At 42.0% G+C, this 18,798-nt stretch overlaps 1 protein-coding gene across 2 annotated transcripts in view; it reads left to right on the top strand.

Annotated features, from left to right (window-relative positions):
• The window catches only part of PJA2 (praja ring finger ubiquitin ligase 2), a 67,274-nt gene extending 53,911 nt beyond the window's left edge, over positions 1-13,363 (top strand). Inside the window, exon 8 of one of the 2 annotated variants that reach the window (XM_040421610.1) lies at positions 12,697-13,363. In XM_040421610.1, the coding sequence (XP_040277544.1) occupies positions 12,697-12,822 (126 nt within the window). In that variant the 3' untranslated portion in view covers positions 12,823-13,363. The remainder of the gene's footprint in view (positions 1-12,696) is intronic. The other variant, XM_040421609.1, reaches the window with a different exon arrangement.
• Positions 13,364-18,798: the final 5,435 nt, after the last annotated feature.

The following is an 18,798-nucleotide window of genomic DNA, read 5'->3' as shown; positions in this document are numbered from 1 at the left end:
CCAGTGCAATTCTCTGCAGCACTGGTCTAGTGCAGCATCCTGGCACATCATTGGTTTGTGGACAAACTGTGGCAAGGGACCGAGCCAGCACCGCAGAGAATGATGGACAAAGGTCTGAAAGTAGCATTTCTTTTATTTATTATTATTATTTTAAGCTATTTTAGGGCTTATCTTGATCAGCCCCTTTTTAGGTATTTCCTGTAGGATTGATAATGATGATTTGATTTAACAAATAATCCCATGTACTAATAATTAGTTTATTATCTAGTTTCACATGTTTAGCTGAGCAGCTTTCTCAGAGTAAAGCCAGCCTAATGATCTGCTCAGTGCATTGCCAGCTAATCTTAACTCGTTAGAAAAAGGGCGTCTGTGGGAATTTTGTAAATCAGGGCAATGCATTAACCAAGATTTAAAAGTTGGAGATTCATTCTAATATTACTCCTTGGTCTTAGCTTCACAAAGACGTTTTTTTCTACTTGTGCTGTGCACATTCTATACGTTTGTGTTTTTTCTGCTCGCTGCTTCAGTATATTTCTACATTGTAGAAATGTCATTTTAAACTGTTGTGAGTAAAATCATTCCTATTTCCCTGAACATTTGTAAATTAATTTCTGTGTTAACCGTGGAAGATCATCTGTACTGCTACAGAACTGACTTTAATGAACCTGTCACATTGAACATGGCATCTGAGATGTAGGGAGCATGTTAGAGAACTGCAGGGGATAGAGCAGACTGATATACAGTGGATATAAAAAGTCTACACACCCCTGTTAAAATTTCAGGTTTCTGTGATGTAAAAAATGAGACAAAGATAAATAATTTCAGAACTTTTTCCACCTTTTAATGTGACCTATAAACTGCACAACTCAATTGAAAAACAAACTGAAATCTTTTAGGTGGAGGGAAGAAAAAACAAAAAAACTAAAATAATGTGGTTGCATAACTGGGGATGTAGCTGTGTTCAGAATTAAGCAATCACATTCAAAATCATGTTAAATAGCATCATTTAAAGTGCCTCTGATTAACCCCAAATAAAGTTCAGCTGCTCTAGTTGGTCTTTCCTGAAATTTTCTTAGTCTCATCCCACAGCAAAAGCCATGGTCCACAGAGAGCTTCCAAAGCATCAGAGGGATCTCATTGTTAAAAGGTATCAGTCAGGAGAAGGGTACAAAAGAATTTCCAAGGCATTAGATATACCATGGAACACAGTGAAGACAGTCCTCATCAAGTGGAGAAAATATGGCCCAACAGTGACATTACAAAGAACTGGACGTCCCTCCAAAATTGATGAAAAGAAAACTGGTCTGGGAGGCTACCAAGAGGCCTACAGCAACATTAAGGCCCCTTTCACACGAGCGAGTATTCCGCACGGATGCGATGCGGGAGGTGAATACTGACCCATTCATTTCTATGGGGCTGTGCACACGAGCGGTGATTTTCACGCATCACTTTTGCGTTGCGTGAAAATCGCAGCATGCTCCTCTTTGTTTAGAAATGAATGGGGTTGCGTGAAAATCGCAAGCATCCGCAAGCAAGTGCGGATGCGGTGCGATTTTCACGCACGGTTGCTAGGAGACGATCGGGATGGAGACCCGAACCTTATTATTTTCCCTTATAACATGGTTATCCACTTGCTCGCGATGCCCGGCATCTCCGTCTGACTCTTTTACTGTCTAGGACCTGTGGAGAGCATTAACTATAGTTTAAGGACCTGGGATGACGTCACTCCGGTCATCACATGGTACGTCACATGATCTTTTACCATGGTGATTCACCATGGTAAAAGATCATGTGACGTACCATGTGATGACCAGAGTGACGTCATCCCAGGTCCTTAAACTATAGTTAATGCTCTCCACAGGTCCTATGCAGTAAAAGAGTCAGACGGAGATGCCGGCTACGCGAGCAAGTAGATTAAGGTGAGTTAAATGATTTTTTTATTTTTTTTAACCCCCTCCAGCCCTGTTTTACTTAGCATTCTGTATTCAGAATGCTATTATTTTCCCTTATAACCATGTTATAAGAGAAAATAATACTATTTACAGAACACCGATCCCAAGCCCGAACTTCTGTGAAGAAGTTCGGGTTTGGGTACCAAACACGCGCGATTTTTCTCACGCGAGTGCAAAACGCATTACAAGGTTTTGCACTCGCGCGGAAAAATCGCGGGTGTTCCCGCAACGCACCCGGACATTTTTCCGCAACGCCCGTGTGAAAGAGGCCTAAAGGAGCTGCAGGAATATCTGGCAAGTACTCACTGTGTGGTACATGTGACAACAATCTCCCGTATTCTTCATTTGTTTCGGCTATGGGATAGAGTGGCAAGACGAAAGCCTTTTCTTACGAAGAAAAACATCCAAGTCAGGCTACATTTTGCAAAAACACATCTGAAGTCTCCCAAAATCATGTAGGAAAAGGTGTTATGGTCTGATGAAACCAAGGTTGAACTTCTTGGCCATAATTCCAAAAGATATGTTTGGCCCAAAAACAACACTGCACATCACCAAAAGAACCTCCTACCCACATTGAAGCATGGTGGTGGCAGCATCATGCTTTGGGGCTGTTTTTCTTCAGCTGGGGCCTTAGTTAAGCTAGAGGGAATTATGAACAGCTCCAGATACCAGTCAATATTGGCACAAAACCTTCAGGCTTCTGCCAGAAAGCTGGACATGAAGAGGAACTTCATCTTTCAGCATGACAACGACCCAAAGTATACATCCAAATCAACAAAGGAATGGCTTCACCAGAAGAAGATTAAAGTTTTGGAATGGCCCAGCCAGAGCCCAGACCTGAATCCGATTGAAAATCTGTGGGGTGATCTGAAGAGGGCTGTGCACAGGAGATGCCCTCACAACCTGACCGATTTGGAGTGTTTTTGCCAGGGCTGTTCCGACTCCTCAGATTTATGTACTTCCGACTCCGACTCCTCTGTATTAATATGCGAATGTATTTTATACATTCCTTGAGGGAAAGAAACGCAACCTACCACAGGACTACTGGCTGGGAAGCCAACAGTCTACTGTATTGCACAGTTTAAGCAAAAGACAAACACAATGAAAACAAAGTTTTATTAATTTTTTTTTTATTAATCAATCAAGTGGCTGGATAGTAGCAGCAGGCATTTCTCCTTTGTGTGCTTATCTGCTGCTGAAGATAGGGCAGTGGGAGGATCCAGGAAGGGGCATTTATTCTAAAACATGATTTCCCTAGTAGAATCCCATAGTCATGTTTAAAGTTTAAGCTAACAATCGGAGTTTACAAGTTTTTATAGCCTTAGCTAAATGACAGCAGTTTTTCCAATGGTTTACAGCTTCAGTCTTGAACTATTGGCCCTCCATTCCCTTCACTTATCCAAGTGTCTCACTCTCTAGTCCTGCAAAAAACATATTTATTTAATCCCTTATCAGTGAGAGGCTAGGTTACACATGGACGCTGCGTTCCCTGTAAAAGCAGAACACAACACTATGGAAAGTATAAGTATTGCAGCTCCTAATTGTGCGTTGCGTGCCATATAGTGAAGCACATGAAAAGCATGCTTCTTCACGGTCACTTAACGTGTTCGTTTTGCGGTTACGTGAGGCACTGCATGCATTGGTCTTTATTCTTACAGTAGAGAAGTCATTAATTATAACTTTTTGTGAATTGGGACATTTAAACTTGCTTTTTTTTTTTATTCCAATCTAAATTTAGTCGGAGTCGGTGCATTGTTTGCCGACTCCGACTCCAGGTACCCAAAATTTCCCCCAACTCCGACTCCACAGCCCTGGTTTTTGCAAAGAAGAGTGGGCAAATCTTGCCAAGTCAAAATGTGCCATGCTGATAGACTCATACCCAAAAAGACTTAGAGCTGTAATGAAATCAAAAGGTGCTTCAACAAAGTATGAGTTTAAGGGTGTGCACACTTATGCAACCATATTATTTTATTTTTATATTTTTTCTTCCCTCTACCTAAAAGATTTCAGTTTGTTTTTCAATTGTGTTGAACAGTTTATAGGTCACATTAAAGGTGGAAAAAGTTCTGAAATGATTTATCTTTCAAATTTTTTTTACATCACAGAAACCTGACATTTTAACAAGGGTGCGTAGACTTTTTATATCCACTGTATAGTTTGGGGAAGTGATTTCATTAGTTTAAACGTTTGCTCTTTCTGGGCTTTGAAGTAAAGAAGGGTGTCCTCTCAGTGACTGACTGCCTTCCCTGCTCTAAAGTGTATACAGATAGCTTTCAGTAACTGATAGGACCACCCCCTTGATGTCACAGCTCGGAATGAGCAGAAATTTAAATAAATTAAATCCAAGTTATACCTTTTGGGGGGGAAGGGGGTCAAATTTTTTTATTTTTTTTATATTATTGCATTGTACTCGTTTTTAGCATTTTCTATTGAAGCTCTCTTCTCTGTTCAGGGCTGAGTTTCTCTAGTAGCAGGATCAGAATTTTCTCTCTTCCGTCAGGCAGCTCATCTGACAGGCTTCTGATCTCTGACACTATAAACTCATTATAGCTCGGTTTGTATCTTACGGATAAGAATGTGGCTTAGATTGTTTATGACCTCTTTGTAATTTAGAGAGAGGGTTTATTAAATGACCGACACAAAGTGAAAGTATGATTCACACAGCTGGAAAAACTGTTAACGCTTTGACAGAATGGCTGAGAATTTTTAATAAAGACCAATTGAAAAAAATGATTTTTTTTAGACCAAAATGAGTAAAATGCAGTCATAAACAATTGCCCTTAAAGGTGTACACAGCCTTTTAAACTATATATCAGTGTGCTCTGCTCCTTCTGCTTTATTACAGATGTAGCTACTGTTTTTTTGACTGACTTACATAGTTACATAAATAATACGGTTGAATAAAGACATAAGTCCATCAAGTTCAACCAAGGGATAGGTGGGGATGCGAATCCTAGAAGAAAGTGAGACTCAGATTTCTACACCTTTTCATAAGCATCAATGTTGTTTACTTTTAAGAATTCATCTAAACCCTTTTTAAAACTGTCCACTGTTCCTGCTGTGACCACGTCCTGAGGATGTCTATTCCACAGCTTCACCGTTCTTACAGTAAAGAAGCTTTGCCACTTCCGGAGACTGAACTTTTTCCTCTCCAATCAGAGGCAGTGCCCCCTTGTCTTTTGAGCGCATTTTTACATGGAACAGTTTTTCACCGTATATATTTGTATAGGTTAATCATGTCCCCCCTTAGACGTCTTTTCTCAAGACTAAATAAATTCAATTCTTTTTGCCCCTTATCATTTTAGTCGCTCTCCTCTGTACTTTTTCCAGCTGCAGTGCGTCCTTTCTATGGACTGGTGCCCAAAACTGAACTGCATATGCCAGATGAGACCGCACCAACATTTTGCAAAGTGGTAGTATCACATCCCTGCCCCGCGAGTCCATGCCTCGTTTAATGCATGACAGTATCCTGGTGGCCTTAGAAGCAGCTGATTGACATTGTATGCTGTAATTTAATCTACAATCCACAAGGACACCCAAATCTTTCTCTATAAGTGACTCCCAGTGTTACATCACCTAGGACATATGAAGCACAGAGATTATTACTACCAAGATGCATAATTTTACATTTGTCCACATTAAACCTAATTTGCCAAGTTGATGCCCCAATCACTGAGAGTGTTCGTCAGCTTGTAGTATATGGACATCTTCCATAGCCTATACAATTCTACATAGCTTAGTGTCATCTGCAAAAATAGAAATGGTGCTATTAATCTCGTCCTCGATATTTATAATTTATTTATTAATGATAAAGGGCCCAGCACTGAACCTTGGGGTACACCACTTATAACCCAGGACCATTCTGAATAGGAATCATTGACCACAACTCTCTGGACACGGTCCTTCAGCCAGTTTTCAATCCAATTACAAACTATACTTTCCAAGCCTATAGCCCTTACTTTACCTATTAAACATCTGAGGGACAGTATCAAAGGCCTTTGCAAAATCCAGAAACACTACATCCACAGCCGTCCCTCTGTCCAGGCTACTACTCACCTCCTCATAAAAACAAATCGGGTTAGTCTGACAACTTCTGTCCTTGGTAAACGCATGTTGGTTATCACCTATAATATTATTTACAGTCACATACTCCTGTTCTGGGAAAAATGTTAGAAGGATTTTTAAGGGATTATATACAGAAGTTAGAACTAACTAGTCTATAATTACCTGTGATTGACCTTTTATCCTTTTTTGAATATGGGCACCCCGTTTGCCTTGCGCCAATCACTTGGCACTGTACCAGTGCCTAGAGAATCTTTAAAAATTATAAACAGGGGCACAACAATGACTGAACTGAGCTCTTTAAAGAGGACCTTTTCATCTGTTTAGCCCTAATCTAATTAGGGTAACATAGTACATAAGGCCGAAAAAAGACATTTGTCCATCCAGTTCGGCCTGTCATCCTGCAAGTTGATCCAGAGGAAGGCAAAAAAAAAAACCTGAGGTAGAATCCAATTTTCCCCACTTTAGGGGAATAAAAAATTCCTTCTCGACTCCAATCAGAATAACTCCCTGGATTAACGACCCCTCTCTAGTAGCTATAGCCTGTAATATTATTACGCTCCAGAAATACATCCAGGCCCCTCTTGAATTCCTTTATTGTACTCACCATCACCACCTTCTCAGGCAGAGCGTTCCATAGTCTCACTGCTCTTACTGTAAAGAATCCTCTTCTATGTTTGTGTATAAACCTTCTTTCCTCCAGACTAGGAGGATGTCCCCTCGTCACAGTCCTGGGGATAAATAGATGATGGGATAGATCTCTGTACTGACCCCTGATATAATTGTACATATTAATAAGATCTCCCCTCAGTCGTCTTTTTTTTCTAAAGTGAATAACCCTAATTTTGATAATTTTTCATGGTACTGTAGTTGCCCCATTCCAGTTATTACTTTAGTTGCCCTCCTCTGGACCCTATCCAGCTCTGCTATGTCTGCCTTGTTTACAGGAGCCCAGAACTGTACACAGTACTCCATGTGTGGTCTAACTAGTGATTTGTAAAGTGGTAGGACTATGTTCTTATCAGGGCATCTATGCCCCTTTTGATGCAACCCATTATCTTATTGGCCTTGGCAGCATAGAAACATAGAATGTGTCGGCAGATAAGAACCATTTGGCCCATCCAGTCTGCCCAATATACTAAATACTATGAATAGCCCCTGGCCCTATCTTATATGAAGGATGGCCTTATGCCTATCCCATGCATGCTTAAACTCCTCCACTGTATTTGCAGCTGCCACTTCTGCAGGAAGGCTATTCCATGCATCCACTACTCTCTCAGTAAAGTAATACTTCCTGATATTACTTTTAAACCTTTGCCCCTCTAATTTAAAACTATGTCCTCTTGTAGCAGTTTTTCTTCTTTTAAATATTCTCTCCTCTTTTACCTTGTTGATTCCCTTTATGTATTTAAAAGTTTCTATCATATCCCCTCTGTCTCGTCTTTCTTCCAAGCTATACATGTTAAGGACCTTTAATCTTTCCTGGTATGTTTTATTCTGCAATCCATGTACTAGTTTAGTAGCTCTTCTCTGAACTCTCTCCAAAGAATCAATATCCTTCTGGAGATATGGTCTCCAGTACTGAGCACAATACTCCAAATGAGGTCTCACTAGTGCTCTGTAGAGCGGCATGAGCACCTCCCTCTTTCTACTGGTAATTCCTCTCCCTATACACCCAAGCATTCTGCTAGCATTTCCTGCTGCTCTATGACATTGTCTGCCTACCTTTAAGTCTTCTGAAATAATGACCCCTAAATCCCTTTCCTCAGATACTGAGGTTAGGACTGTATCACTGATTTTATATTCTGCTCTTGGGTTTTTACGTCTCAGGTGTATTATCTTGCACTTATCAACATTAAATTCTAGTTGCCATATTTTTGACCATTCCTCTAGTTTTCCTAAGTCCTTTTCCATTTGGTGTATCCCTCCAGGAACATCAACCCTGTTACAAATCTTTGTGTCATCAGCAAAAAGACACACCTTACCATCGAGGCCTTCTGCAATTTCGCTGATAAAGATATTAAACAATATGGGTCCCAGAACAGATCCCTGAGGTACCCCACTGGTAACAAGACCTTGGTCTGAATATACTCCATTGACTACAACCCTCTGACACTGGTTTTTGCAGCTTAGTTTGCTGTTTATTAAAATTCCTAGATCCTTTTCCATGTCAGTGTTGGGCCTTTTTCACACGACCGCATGGCTTTTTCAGTGTTTTGCGGTCCGTTTTAAACGGATCCGTTGTTCCGTTTTTTGTTTCCGTTGTGTTTCCGTTCCGTTTTTCCGTATAGCATATACAGTATACAGTAATTTCATAGAAAAAATTGGGCTGGGCATAACATTTTCAATAGATGGTTCCGCAAAAAACGGTACGGATACGGAAGACATACGGATGCATTTCCGTATGCATTCCGTTTTTTTTGCGGACCCATTGACTTTAATGGAGCCACAGAACGTGATTTGCGGCCAAATATAGGACATGTTCTATCTTTCAACTTGGTTATACTAGGCGGAGACTGGAGCAGTTCTCTTCTCCCTGGCTGTGAGCGCATCCAATCAGAGCTCATTGTCCCTGGCTATGAGCGGTGCGCTCTGATTGGATGCGCTCACAGCCAGGGAGAAGAGAACTGCTCCAGTCTCCGCCTAGTATAACCAAGTTGGCTAATTAGAATATAAGGCGCTGAAATAAACGGGGGACAACAGTGGTCTTTGAAAAAATAAAAAAAATAATAATAAATGTGCGATGATATCAGTGGGGGCCACCCTATAAGGTTAGACCCTTATTAACACTGAACCACTCCAGTCTCCGCCTAGTATTGCTGTAAGCCATGAGGGGTTTAATTTTATCCGTTTATACTTGTTACCTAAAGGAATACATTTTTTTTAGTGCAATTACTCAATGTGGATTTAAAGCGCTCCCATTTATGCTCAGTATTATGTGACAATAGCTGCTCCCAGTCTATGACCTGAAATGCTGCCCTCAACTCAGGGAAATTTAGCCTTTTAGAAATTTTGTGTCTTTGCTCTGCCTGACAGAGTTTGCTTCTTATAGTTTAGGGGGAATATAATTATATTGTGGTCACTATTACCTAGTGTTTCTCGAACCTTTCCAACAAGCTCTGCATCATTAGAAAATACCAGATCCAGCAGAGCATCGCCTCTAGTGGTAGTTTATACAAACTGGCCCATAAAGTGGTCCTGCAGCAAGTTGAGGAATTTTCTCCCCTTTTTGGTGGAGGCAGAATCATTACCCCAGTCAATGTCTGGGAAGGTAAAAATCTCCCATTATGACCACTGTACCAGCCTGTGCAGCCTGCTCTATTATACAGTTGCATTTCTATCTCTTCTGTGATGTTAGGGGGTCTATAGATTACACCAAGTATTTTTTTCAGTGTTTTTATCCCTTTTGAACTTCCACCCATAAGGTTTCCACATCCTCGCCCACAATTGCCTTTTTCACACTTGTCTTCAGATCACTCCTCACATACAGGCACATGCCACCGCCTTTTCTATTGACCCTGTCTTTCCTAAATAGTGTAAAACCCTTAATATTCACTGCCCGGTTATGCGAAGAGTCCAACCATGTCTCGGCCTCACCAACTACATCTATGTGTTCTTCTAGTACCATAGCCTCCAGCTCCCCCATTTTGCTAGCTAGACTTCTGGTATTTTTGAAAATACATTTTAAATTACTATTACCTGTAAAGTGAATATCTGGGATTTTTGGGTTACAGTACCTTGGTTGATCTTTGTAACAGATTCTAGTTACCACCAAATCAAATTTATCATCTGTGTATAGTTCTGCCCAGTCTTCTCCCTACTTTCCTCACTAACCCCAGCCCTCACTAAATCCCCACTGTCCCCTCCTATATCCCACTCTCTATCTACACTATCTACTCCCTTATTAGTATGACCCACCCCCCAGATCCTAGTTTTAAAAGCTCCTCCAGCCGTCTAACCATTTCCCCCCCCCCCCCCCCCCCCCAGGGCAGTTGCACCCTCCCCATTATGGTGCAGCCCGTCCCTACTGTAGAGCCTGTAACTGACCGAGAAGTCGGCCCAGTTCTCCATGAACCCAAACCCTTGCTTCCTGCATCAGCTTCTGAGCCACTTATTTAACTCCCTAAGTTCCCGTTGTCTCTCTGGTGACGCTCGTGGCACTGTTAGTATTTCTGAAAACACTACCTTGGAGGTCCTGCACTTGAGCTTCTCTCCTAGTTCCCTAAAATAATTTTTAAGGACCTTTCATCTCCCCCTAAATTTGTAATTGGTACCATAACCGCCGTGTCTTCCCCCACTCCACCCAGCAATCTGTCAATCCGATCCGCAATATGCCAAACCTGAGCACCCGGCAGACAACACACTGTTCGGCATTCACTGTCTCGGCGACAGATGACCCTATCTGTCCGCCTAATAGTCCCCTACCACCAGCATCTGCCTGACCTTTGCTGCACTCCTTTTCCCATCCTTCCTGCAAGGGGCATCCTCCTGGTTGCTATGAGAGATGCCCTGCTGTAGTGTTGCTGGCCCTGGGCTTTCACCCCTAATATTAGCCAAACAGGCATATTTACTAGGGCGTTCCAGCTCAGGACTAGCCTCCCTGGCACTTTCCCTCTACCCCTTCTTCCTACATTAACCCAAATGCTGATCTGATAGTCCTGATCTTGCCCTCCTCCTCCCACCTACAATTCACTGACCCCAGTCAGTGCCTGCACAGTGAGGTCTAAGCCTCTCTCCAGGTTTGCAATGCCCCTAAGGGCTGTTTCACACGAGCGGATGCCGTGCATGACATCCGCTGCGTGAATGACAGCCAAGACCCGATGCGGACAGCAGAAGCACGGAGCATTAACATGACTGATAATGCTCCGTGCTTCTCTGTGATCTCTTTACTACGAAATCACAGTGACAACTTTATCTCACTGTGATTTCGTAGTAAAGAGATCACAGAGAGGCACGGAGCATTATCAATCATGTTAATGCTCCGTGCTTCTGCTGTCCGCATCGGGTCTTGGCTGTCATTCACGCAGCGGATGTCACGCACGGCATCCGCTCATGTGAAACAGTGTTTCAAGCTGCTTATTTAGATCCAAGATCTGGGCTTCCAAATATGCAACATGATTGCATCTAGTGCAAATGTATTTAACCTCGAAAGGCTCTTCAAGGCACGCATACATTGCACAGGACACACACTTAGTAGCATTGTCGATGGAGCACATGTTGAAATGGGGATGAACAGTAAAGAAGGAAAACAGTAAATATGAGTTAAGATTTAGACCCTGTCTGCTGTAGTTGGACTAGCTAGAATCAAGCCAACAACACACAAGGAAAATCTATGAAAACTTAGTATCTTGCTCCTTGTCCTAAACTCTGGTTCTTTAACTCCACTTATTCAGCAGTCACTTAGTACAGCAAGCTTCAAGTAGAGCAGTAACGCATCAAAAAGACATTATACAGGGTGGGCCATTTATATGGATACACCTTAATAAAATGGGAATGGTTGGTGATATTAACTTCCTGTTTGTGGCACATTAGTATATGTGAGGGGGAAACTTTTCAAGATCGGTGGTGACCATGGCGGCCATTTTGAAGTCGGCCATTATGAATCCAACTTTTGTTTTTTCAATAGGAAGAGGGTCATGTGACACATCAAACTTATTGGGAATTTCACACGAAAAACAATGGTGTGCTTGTTTTAACGTAACTTTATTCTTTCATGAGTTATTTACAAGATTCTGACCACTTATAAAATATGTTCAATGTGCTGCCCATTGTGTTGGATTGTCAATGCAACCCTCTTCTCCCACTCTTTACACACTGATAACAACACCGCAGGAGAAAGGCTAGCACAGGCTTCCAGTATCCGTAGTTTCAGGTGCTGCACATCTCGTATCTTCACAGCATAGACAATTGCCTTCAGATGACCCCAAAGATAAAAGTCTAAGGGGGTCAGATCGGGAGACCTTGGGGGCCATTCAACTGGCCCACGACGACCAATCCACTTTCCAGGAAACTGTTCATCTAGGAATGCTCGGACCTGACACCCATAATGTGGTGGTGCACCATCTTGCTGGAAAAACTCAGGGAACGTGCCAGCTTCAGTGCATAATGAGGGAAACACATCATCATGTAGCAATTTCGCATATCCAGTGGCCTTGAGGTTTCCATTGATGAAGAATGGCCCCACTATCTTTGTACCCCATATACCACACCATACCATCAATTTTCTTGTTCCAACAGTCTTGGAGGGATCTATCCAATGTGGGTTAGTGTCAGACCAATAGCGGTGGTTTTGTTTGTTAACTTCACCATTCACATAAAAGTTTGCCTCATCACTGAACAAAATCTTCTGAGTAAACTGAGGGTCCTGCTCCAATTTTTGTTTTGCCCATTCTGCAAATTCAGTGCGCCGATCTGGATCATCCTCGTTGAGATGCTGCAGTAGCTGGAGTTTGTAAGGGTGCCATTTGTGAGTAGCTAATATCCGCCGAAGGGATGTTCGACTAATGCCACTCTCCAGTGACATGCGGCGAGTGCTACGCTGTGGGCTCTTGCTGAATGAAGCTAGGTTATATTTCATGTTCATGCTGACAAATTCCCTTTAAATACCAGTGATTTAAAATGCTTAAAGGCCAGAAAGATTACTTACTAACTACATATGTCTTTTTATTTATTTTTTCCCCAGTCTGGAACGTGCCCCGTGTGCCGCCATGTCCTGGCATCTCTGCTTCCTGAAGCTGCTGCCACCACTTCCTTCCTATCGGACCATGATAGTCCCCCATCAATTCATAATGCAGCCGGAACCCGATAAAAGTCATACTACCTAAATGTTCTAGTTGGTCCTTCCTGTAAATGAGATTGTAAGAACATGACACACACTGACCCGCTGAAAGTTGCAAAATAAAGCCTAATATTTATTAGTTTAGAGCTACTAGAAAACTTTGTAAGCAGCATTTATGTATATAGCTTTAGTTATGCAAGGTTGTTGAGTTGTATTGGGAAGACTGCAAGTAAAGATATTAATTGCTATTTCTGTTTGTGTTCAGGGCGTTTAGTTTTTGTGGCACGACACATTTTTGTGTTTTCACAACTGCAGTGCAGTTAGAGCTGAATGAAGCTACTAAATCTTAACTTTTATGTTTACATCCTTTACACAAGGGGCCACAGACGCTTTGCAAAGCATTTTGTCCACTGGACCCTCCAATAGTGAAAAGGTTGCAACTGTGCCACTTTTGTAACTGATCTCTCATGTTTGCATCAAATGTGAAGATGTTCTGTCACAATAACTATAGTTTAAACAATTGGTTTCACTGAAATTAAAGGCATATTGAAACATTTTGGAATTGTCACTTTTTTTGGCGGGGGGAGGAGTATTCAGATATGGTAAATGGATAGGGGATAATTAGTAGATTGTTTGGGGTAGCCCCATACCCCAAAATGAATGTAACAGCTGGTCAAGTGTGCGCCTTGCAGCTCCATTCAGTCGCTGTAGGGCTGCCAGAAAAATGGGATAGGGGAACGATCAGATCGGTGGGGGTCCTACTGCTGTAACCATGGTATCGCTGTGCTTGATTGCCCATCAGTGCCGCTTCAAATTGATGCAGTAATTTGTGCAAAAGGAGCTCATACCAAGTATTCAGTGCATATACTGTACATACTTCTCAGTAGGCCAACATTTCTGTATTCAAATTATTTTTTTAATTGATCTTATACAATATTCAAATTTTCTGAGATCCTGACTTTTGGTTTTTCATTAGCTGTAAGCCGTCATCATCAACATTAAAAGAAATAAAAGTTTGAAATAGATCACTCGCATGTGTAATAAATCTATAGGAAACATGAGATTCACTTTTTTAATTAAATTACTGAAATAAGTTCACTTTTCGATGATATTCTAATTTATTGAGATGGACCTGTACATTCAATGGATTAATTCTTGGCCCAATGGTCCTTATGATCTGAGTATGTGACTTTTAGGACTCTCCAACTAACTTAAGTTTTCTGACATTTTACTACTGATGACCTATCCCCTTAGTATCTAATTAGTGGGGGGGTCTAACACCTGGAGCCCCTGCCAATCAGTTGTCTGAGAAGCCACTGGCGCTCCTGTCAGCACCACAGCCTTTTCCCTGCTTACCAAGCACAGTGCCATGCATAGAAAAGCGCCTGTGTATTGCAGCTCAACCCCATTCACTTGAATGGGGCTGAGCTGCGCCTAGACCATGTATCAGATGAACGTGTTGTCACTGGCATAGGGAAAACTGTGAGAAGGCTGTGGCACTCACAGGAGCGCTAGTATACAGCTGATTGGCAGGGGTCCTGGGTGTTGGACCCCACCGATCAGAGACTGAAGACCTATCCAGAAGGTAGTTCATCAGTAGTAAAATGTCCTAAAACGCCATCTCATGTGATCTCTGGACTCTTTCACAGCCGTATGTACTTTAGCATGAATTCAAATTGTTTACTTGTCTACGGGCTTGTCAGTCCCATGTTTTACATTGGTCTTCTAACATGTTGACATCATTCCCTACTGCCTAATATGCTGGTGATGCAATCCTGTTTGCAAGCTGTCACTTTGTGTTTTCAATGAATCCCATCATCTGGCGCTCAAGTATAGTTCTTATTTTTGATCTCATAAACACTCATTACAGCTCAATTCTCATCAAACTGATAAGAATGTGGCTAAAATAAGTGTTTGAGGTCATTAGGTCAGAGATGAGAACTACACATGAGCTGACAGGATTCAAAGACTACACAAAGTGACAACTTGCAGACAGATTCTTTTTAACTCTTGTATCTCAAGACTATTTGAAAAAATGACTCTTAACCCAAAATGAGTAAAATGCAATTTAAAAAATGCCTCCGATGGGGTCAATAATAGCCTTTTAAGTTTTTTTTTTTATTGTTATATTGTATTGGCTTATATTGCATCCTTTTACCACACCCACCACCACTCCCTTGAACCCCAGTTGGCTATACTGCTTTCCTCTCTAAGTTGTATCCAAACTTCAATGACAAAAAAAATAGAAACTATCACAGCTGTTATCACCGCATGTACGCATACGATTAAATGACCGACAGTCCATGTAATGCTTTGACATGCTGGGTTGATCAGAGCATTAGTCACCCTTACAGAACTCTGTTCAGACACATCAAGGGAGGTTCCCCCACTCTGTTGGGTCCTTAGGTCATGAGCTCTTCTTTTTCATAGGCCTCACACTGTCCTTTTTCTCTTTGCTGATGTTGCCTTTGCTTTTATATGAACAAAAAGCGATCCTGTTTTTGTAGATCCATTTCACTGTAAGATAATGGCAATCTTCATTAAATGAAATTCTCTTTTGAAAAAAAAAATCCACAACCGATTCTCTTTCTGGTGGTTTTCATTCAGAGCAAGTGCATTTATCAGACCTAACTGTTTTTAATCGACTGTTCTTTCTTACAGTAATAATTATCATGCTGTTCAATAGAATCTGTGGATATAAGGGATATTGTCCAAAGTATCACATTAGAAACATGGTAATAAGCAAACCATTGGTAACGAGATACCGGGAATAATATGCTTCTTAGGTAAATTATTCCTTCTTGTATAACCTAGCTGCACAGTGAATTGCTTTGAATACGTGCTGACAAACAGCATTGTTAAAGCAACACGTTGACTATAATAACAACCTGGTGCTTTCAAGTATTCAGACAGAAGAACTTCAGAAGAGTTGGGCAGCACTACAGTCCAGCTCTCTGTGAGATACTGCATGCAAAATATGGCAGCTTTGTAGTCGCATCCCTATCCATATAGCTGTACCTTCCTTGTTAAAGTTATATTAATTGAACAGGCAACATGATTCATGAAGAAATTCTATAAAACGTGCCATATATATTGTGGAGATCTTTTTTTGTTCCAGCATGACAGTGTCCAGGTACACAAAGCAAAGTCCATAAAGGCATAGATGGGTGATTTATTTTTTGTGGAAGAACTTGACTGGTCTTCACAGAGACCTGACCTAAACCTCATGGAACACCTTTGGGATTAAATAGAATGGAGATATTGAGCCAGGTCCTCTTATCCAACATCAGTGTCTCACCTTACAAATAGTCTTCTGGATGAATGGCTGAAAATTCCTACAGAAACTACAAAATCTTGTAGGAAGCCTTTCAAGAAAAGTGGGAGCAGTTTTAGCTTCAAAGGGGGGGGGGGGGACCCGGACCCATTCCCATTCCCATTCCATATTAATACCCATGGTTTTATCCTGTTCTGGATGCTACCTATGGTTTCTTTACTATCCAATTATTACACCAGCTTGACCAAATGAAACCTCCCATAGTAATAATAGCTGATCACCACTGCCGGGCTGGAATTTGCTCCTATATTACACTTCTGTGAAAGTGGCCTTAAGCTATTTCATGCCATAGTCAGAAGACTCACTAACGTGTTGTGTTTTTTTGTTGTTTTTTCAATAAATAAGATTCCAGCATGGAAAAAAAAATATCAAAGGAGAGCCACCATTGTTACAAATTAGGAAACTAAATCATACTAATCATAAAATACACTGCTCAAAAAAATAAAGGGAACACAAAAATAACACATCCTAGATCTGAATTAATTAAATATTCTTCTGAAATACTTTGTTCTTTACATAGTTGAATGTGCTGACAACAAAATCACACAACAATAAAAAAATGGAAATCAAATTTTTTAACCCATGGAGGTCTGGATTTGGAGTCACACTCAAAATTAAAGTGGAAAAACACACTACAGGCTGATCCAACTTTGATATAATGTCCTTAAAACAAGTCAAAATGAGGCTCAGTAGTGTGTGTGTGGCCTCCACGTGCCTGTATGACCTCCCTACAACGCCTGAGCATGCTCCTGATGAGGTGGCGGACGGTCTCCTGAGGGATCTCCTCCCAGGCCTGGACTAAAGCATCTGCCAACTCCTGGACAGTCTGTGGTGCAACGTGACGTTGGTGGATAGAGCGAGACATGATGTCCCAGATGTGCTCAATTGGATTCAGGTCTGGGGAACGGGCGGGCCAGTCTATAGCATCAATGCCTTCGTCTTGCAGGAATTGCTGACACACTCCAGCCACATGAGGTCTAGCATTGTCTTGGGAGGAACCCAGGGCCAACCGCACCAGCATATGGTCTCACAAGGGGTCTGAGGATCTCATCTCGGTACCTAATGGCAGTCAGGCTACCTCTGGCGAGCACATGGAGGGCTGTGCGGCCCTCCAAAGAAATGCCACCCCACACCATTACTGACCCAATGCCAAACCGGTCATGCTGGAGGATGTTGCAGGCAGCAGAACGTTCTCCACAGCGTCTCCAGACTCTGTCACGTCTGTCACATGTGCTCAGTGTGAACCTGCTTTCATCTGTGAAGAGTACAGGGCGCCAATGGCGAATTTGCCAATCTTGGTGTTCTCTGGCAAATGCCAAACGTCCTGCACCGTGTTGGGCTGTAAGCACAACCCCCACCTGTGGACGTCGGGCCCTCATATCACCCTCATGGAGTCTGTTTCTGACCGTTTGAGCAGACACATGCACATTTGTGGCCTGCTGGAGGTCATTTTGCAGGGCTCTGGCAGTGCTCCTCCTGTTCCTCCTTGCACAAGGGCAGAGGTAGCGGTCCTGCTGCTGGGTTGTTGCCCTCCTACGGCCTCCTCCACGTCTCCTGATGTACTGGCCTGTCTCCTGGTAGCGCCTCCATGCTCTGGACACTACGCTGACAGACACAGCAAACCTTCTTGCCACAGCTCGCATTGATGTGCCATCCTGGATAAGCTGCACTACCTGAGCCACTTGTGTGGGTTGTAGACTCCGTCTCATGCTACCACTAGAGTGAAAGCACCGCCAGCATTCAAAAGTGACCAAAACATCAGCCCGGAAGCATAGGAACTAAGATGTAATCTGTGGTCACCACCTGCAGAACCACTCCTTTATTGGGGGTGTCTTGCTAATTGCCTATAATTTCCACCTGTTGTCTATCCCATTTGCACAACAGCATGTGAAATTGACTGTCACTCAGTGTTGCTTCCTAAGTGGACAGTTTGATTTCACAGAAGTGTGATTGACTTGGAGTTACATTGTGTTGTTTAAGTGTTCCCTTTAATTTTTTGAGCAGTGTATATCTATATCCCAGATAGAATATGAACACACTAACAGTATTTACTGTGAAATCACTTGTGATGAGGGAAGTTTTAAAAAATTCGATTTGGCTGCTTCGCCAAAATTCAACAAAAAATGTGGATTTGTTAAGAAGTACTTTGTCACAAATCGTATTCCATTGTATGTTGCGGGCTTAATGCCCCTGTCATTGAACCCCTCAGATGCCACATTCAATGCTGATTGCAGCATCTGAGAGTCACATTGAGAACTTTCAGGGGTTAAAAAATATATATATATACCTTATCCATTCGATCTCAGAGAGGCTGACTGCCATCTTAATTGAAGAAAACATGTAAAATCTTGAGCACGCTGACGTGGTGATGTCACCATGTCTTCCCTCTGGCCAGGCGCAGTTCATCACTGAATCTAATTTTTCCAAAAATTCGGATCTAATTGCACTTCATTAGCTTTGATTCGCGCAACACTATTATTTACAATTTCCGCTTCCGCAATCCTATCCAGTGGAAGTATTTTTATCCAGTGACACACAAACAACACTAAACCACTAGAAACACCACATTCACCATAAAAACAGGTCTATAATCCCCCCAACCACAGCACGGAGAGCCAAACCACATCCCCTCACATGCAGTCCCACTTCACCATTGTACACAAAGCTTCTCC

The sequence above is a fragment of the Bufo bufo genome, chromosome 2, assembly GCF_905171765.1.
Source record: "Bufo bufo chromosome 2, aBufBuf1.1, whole genome shotgun sequence".
Classification (NCBI taxonomy): Eukaryota; Metazoa; Chordata; class Amphibia; order Anura; family Bufonidae; genus Bufo; species Bufo bufo.
This window is presented reverse-complemented; position numbering and strand designations above follow the sequence as displayed.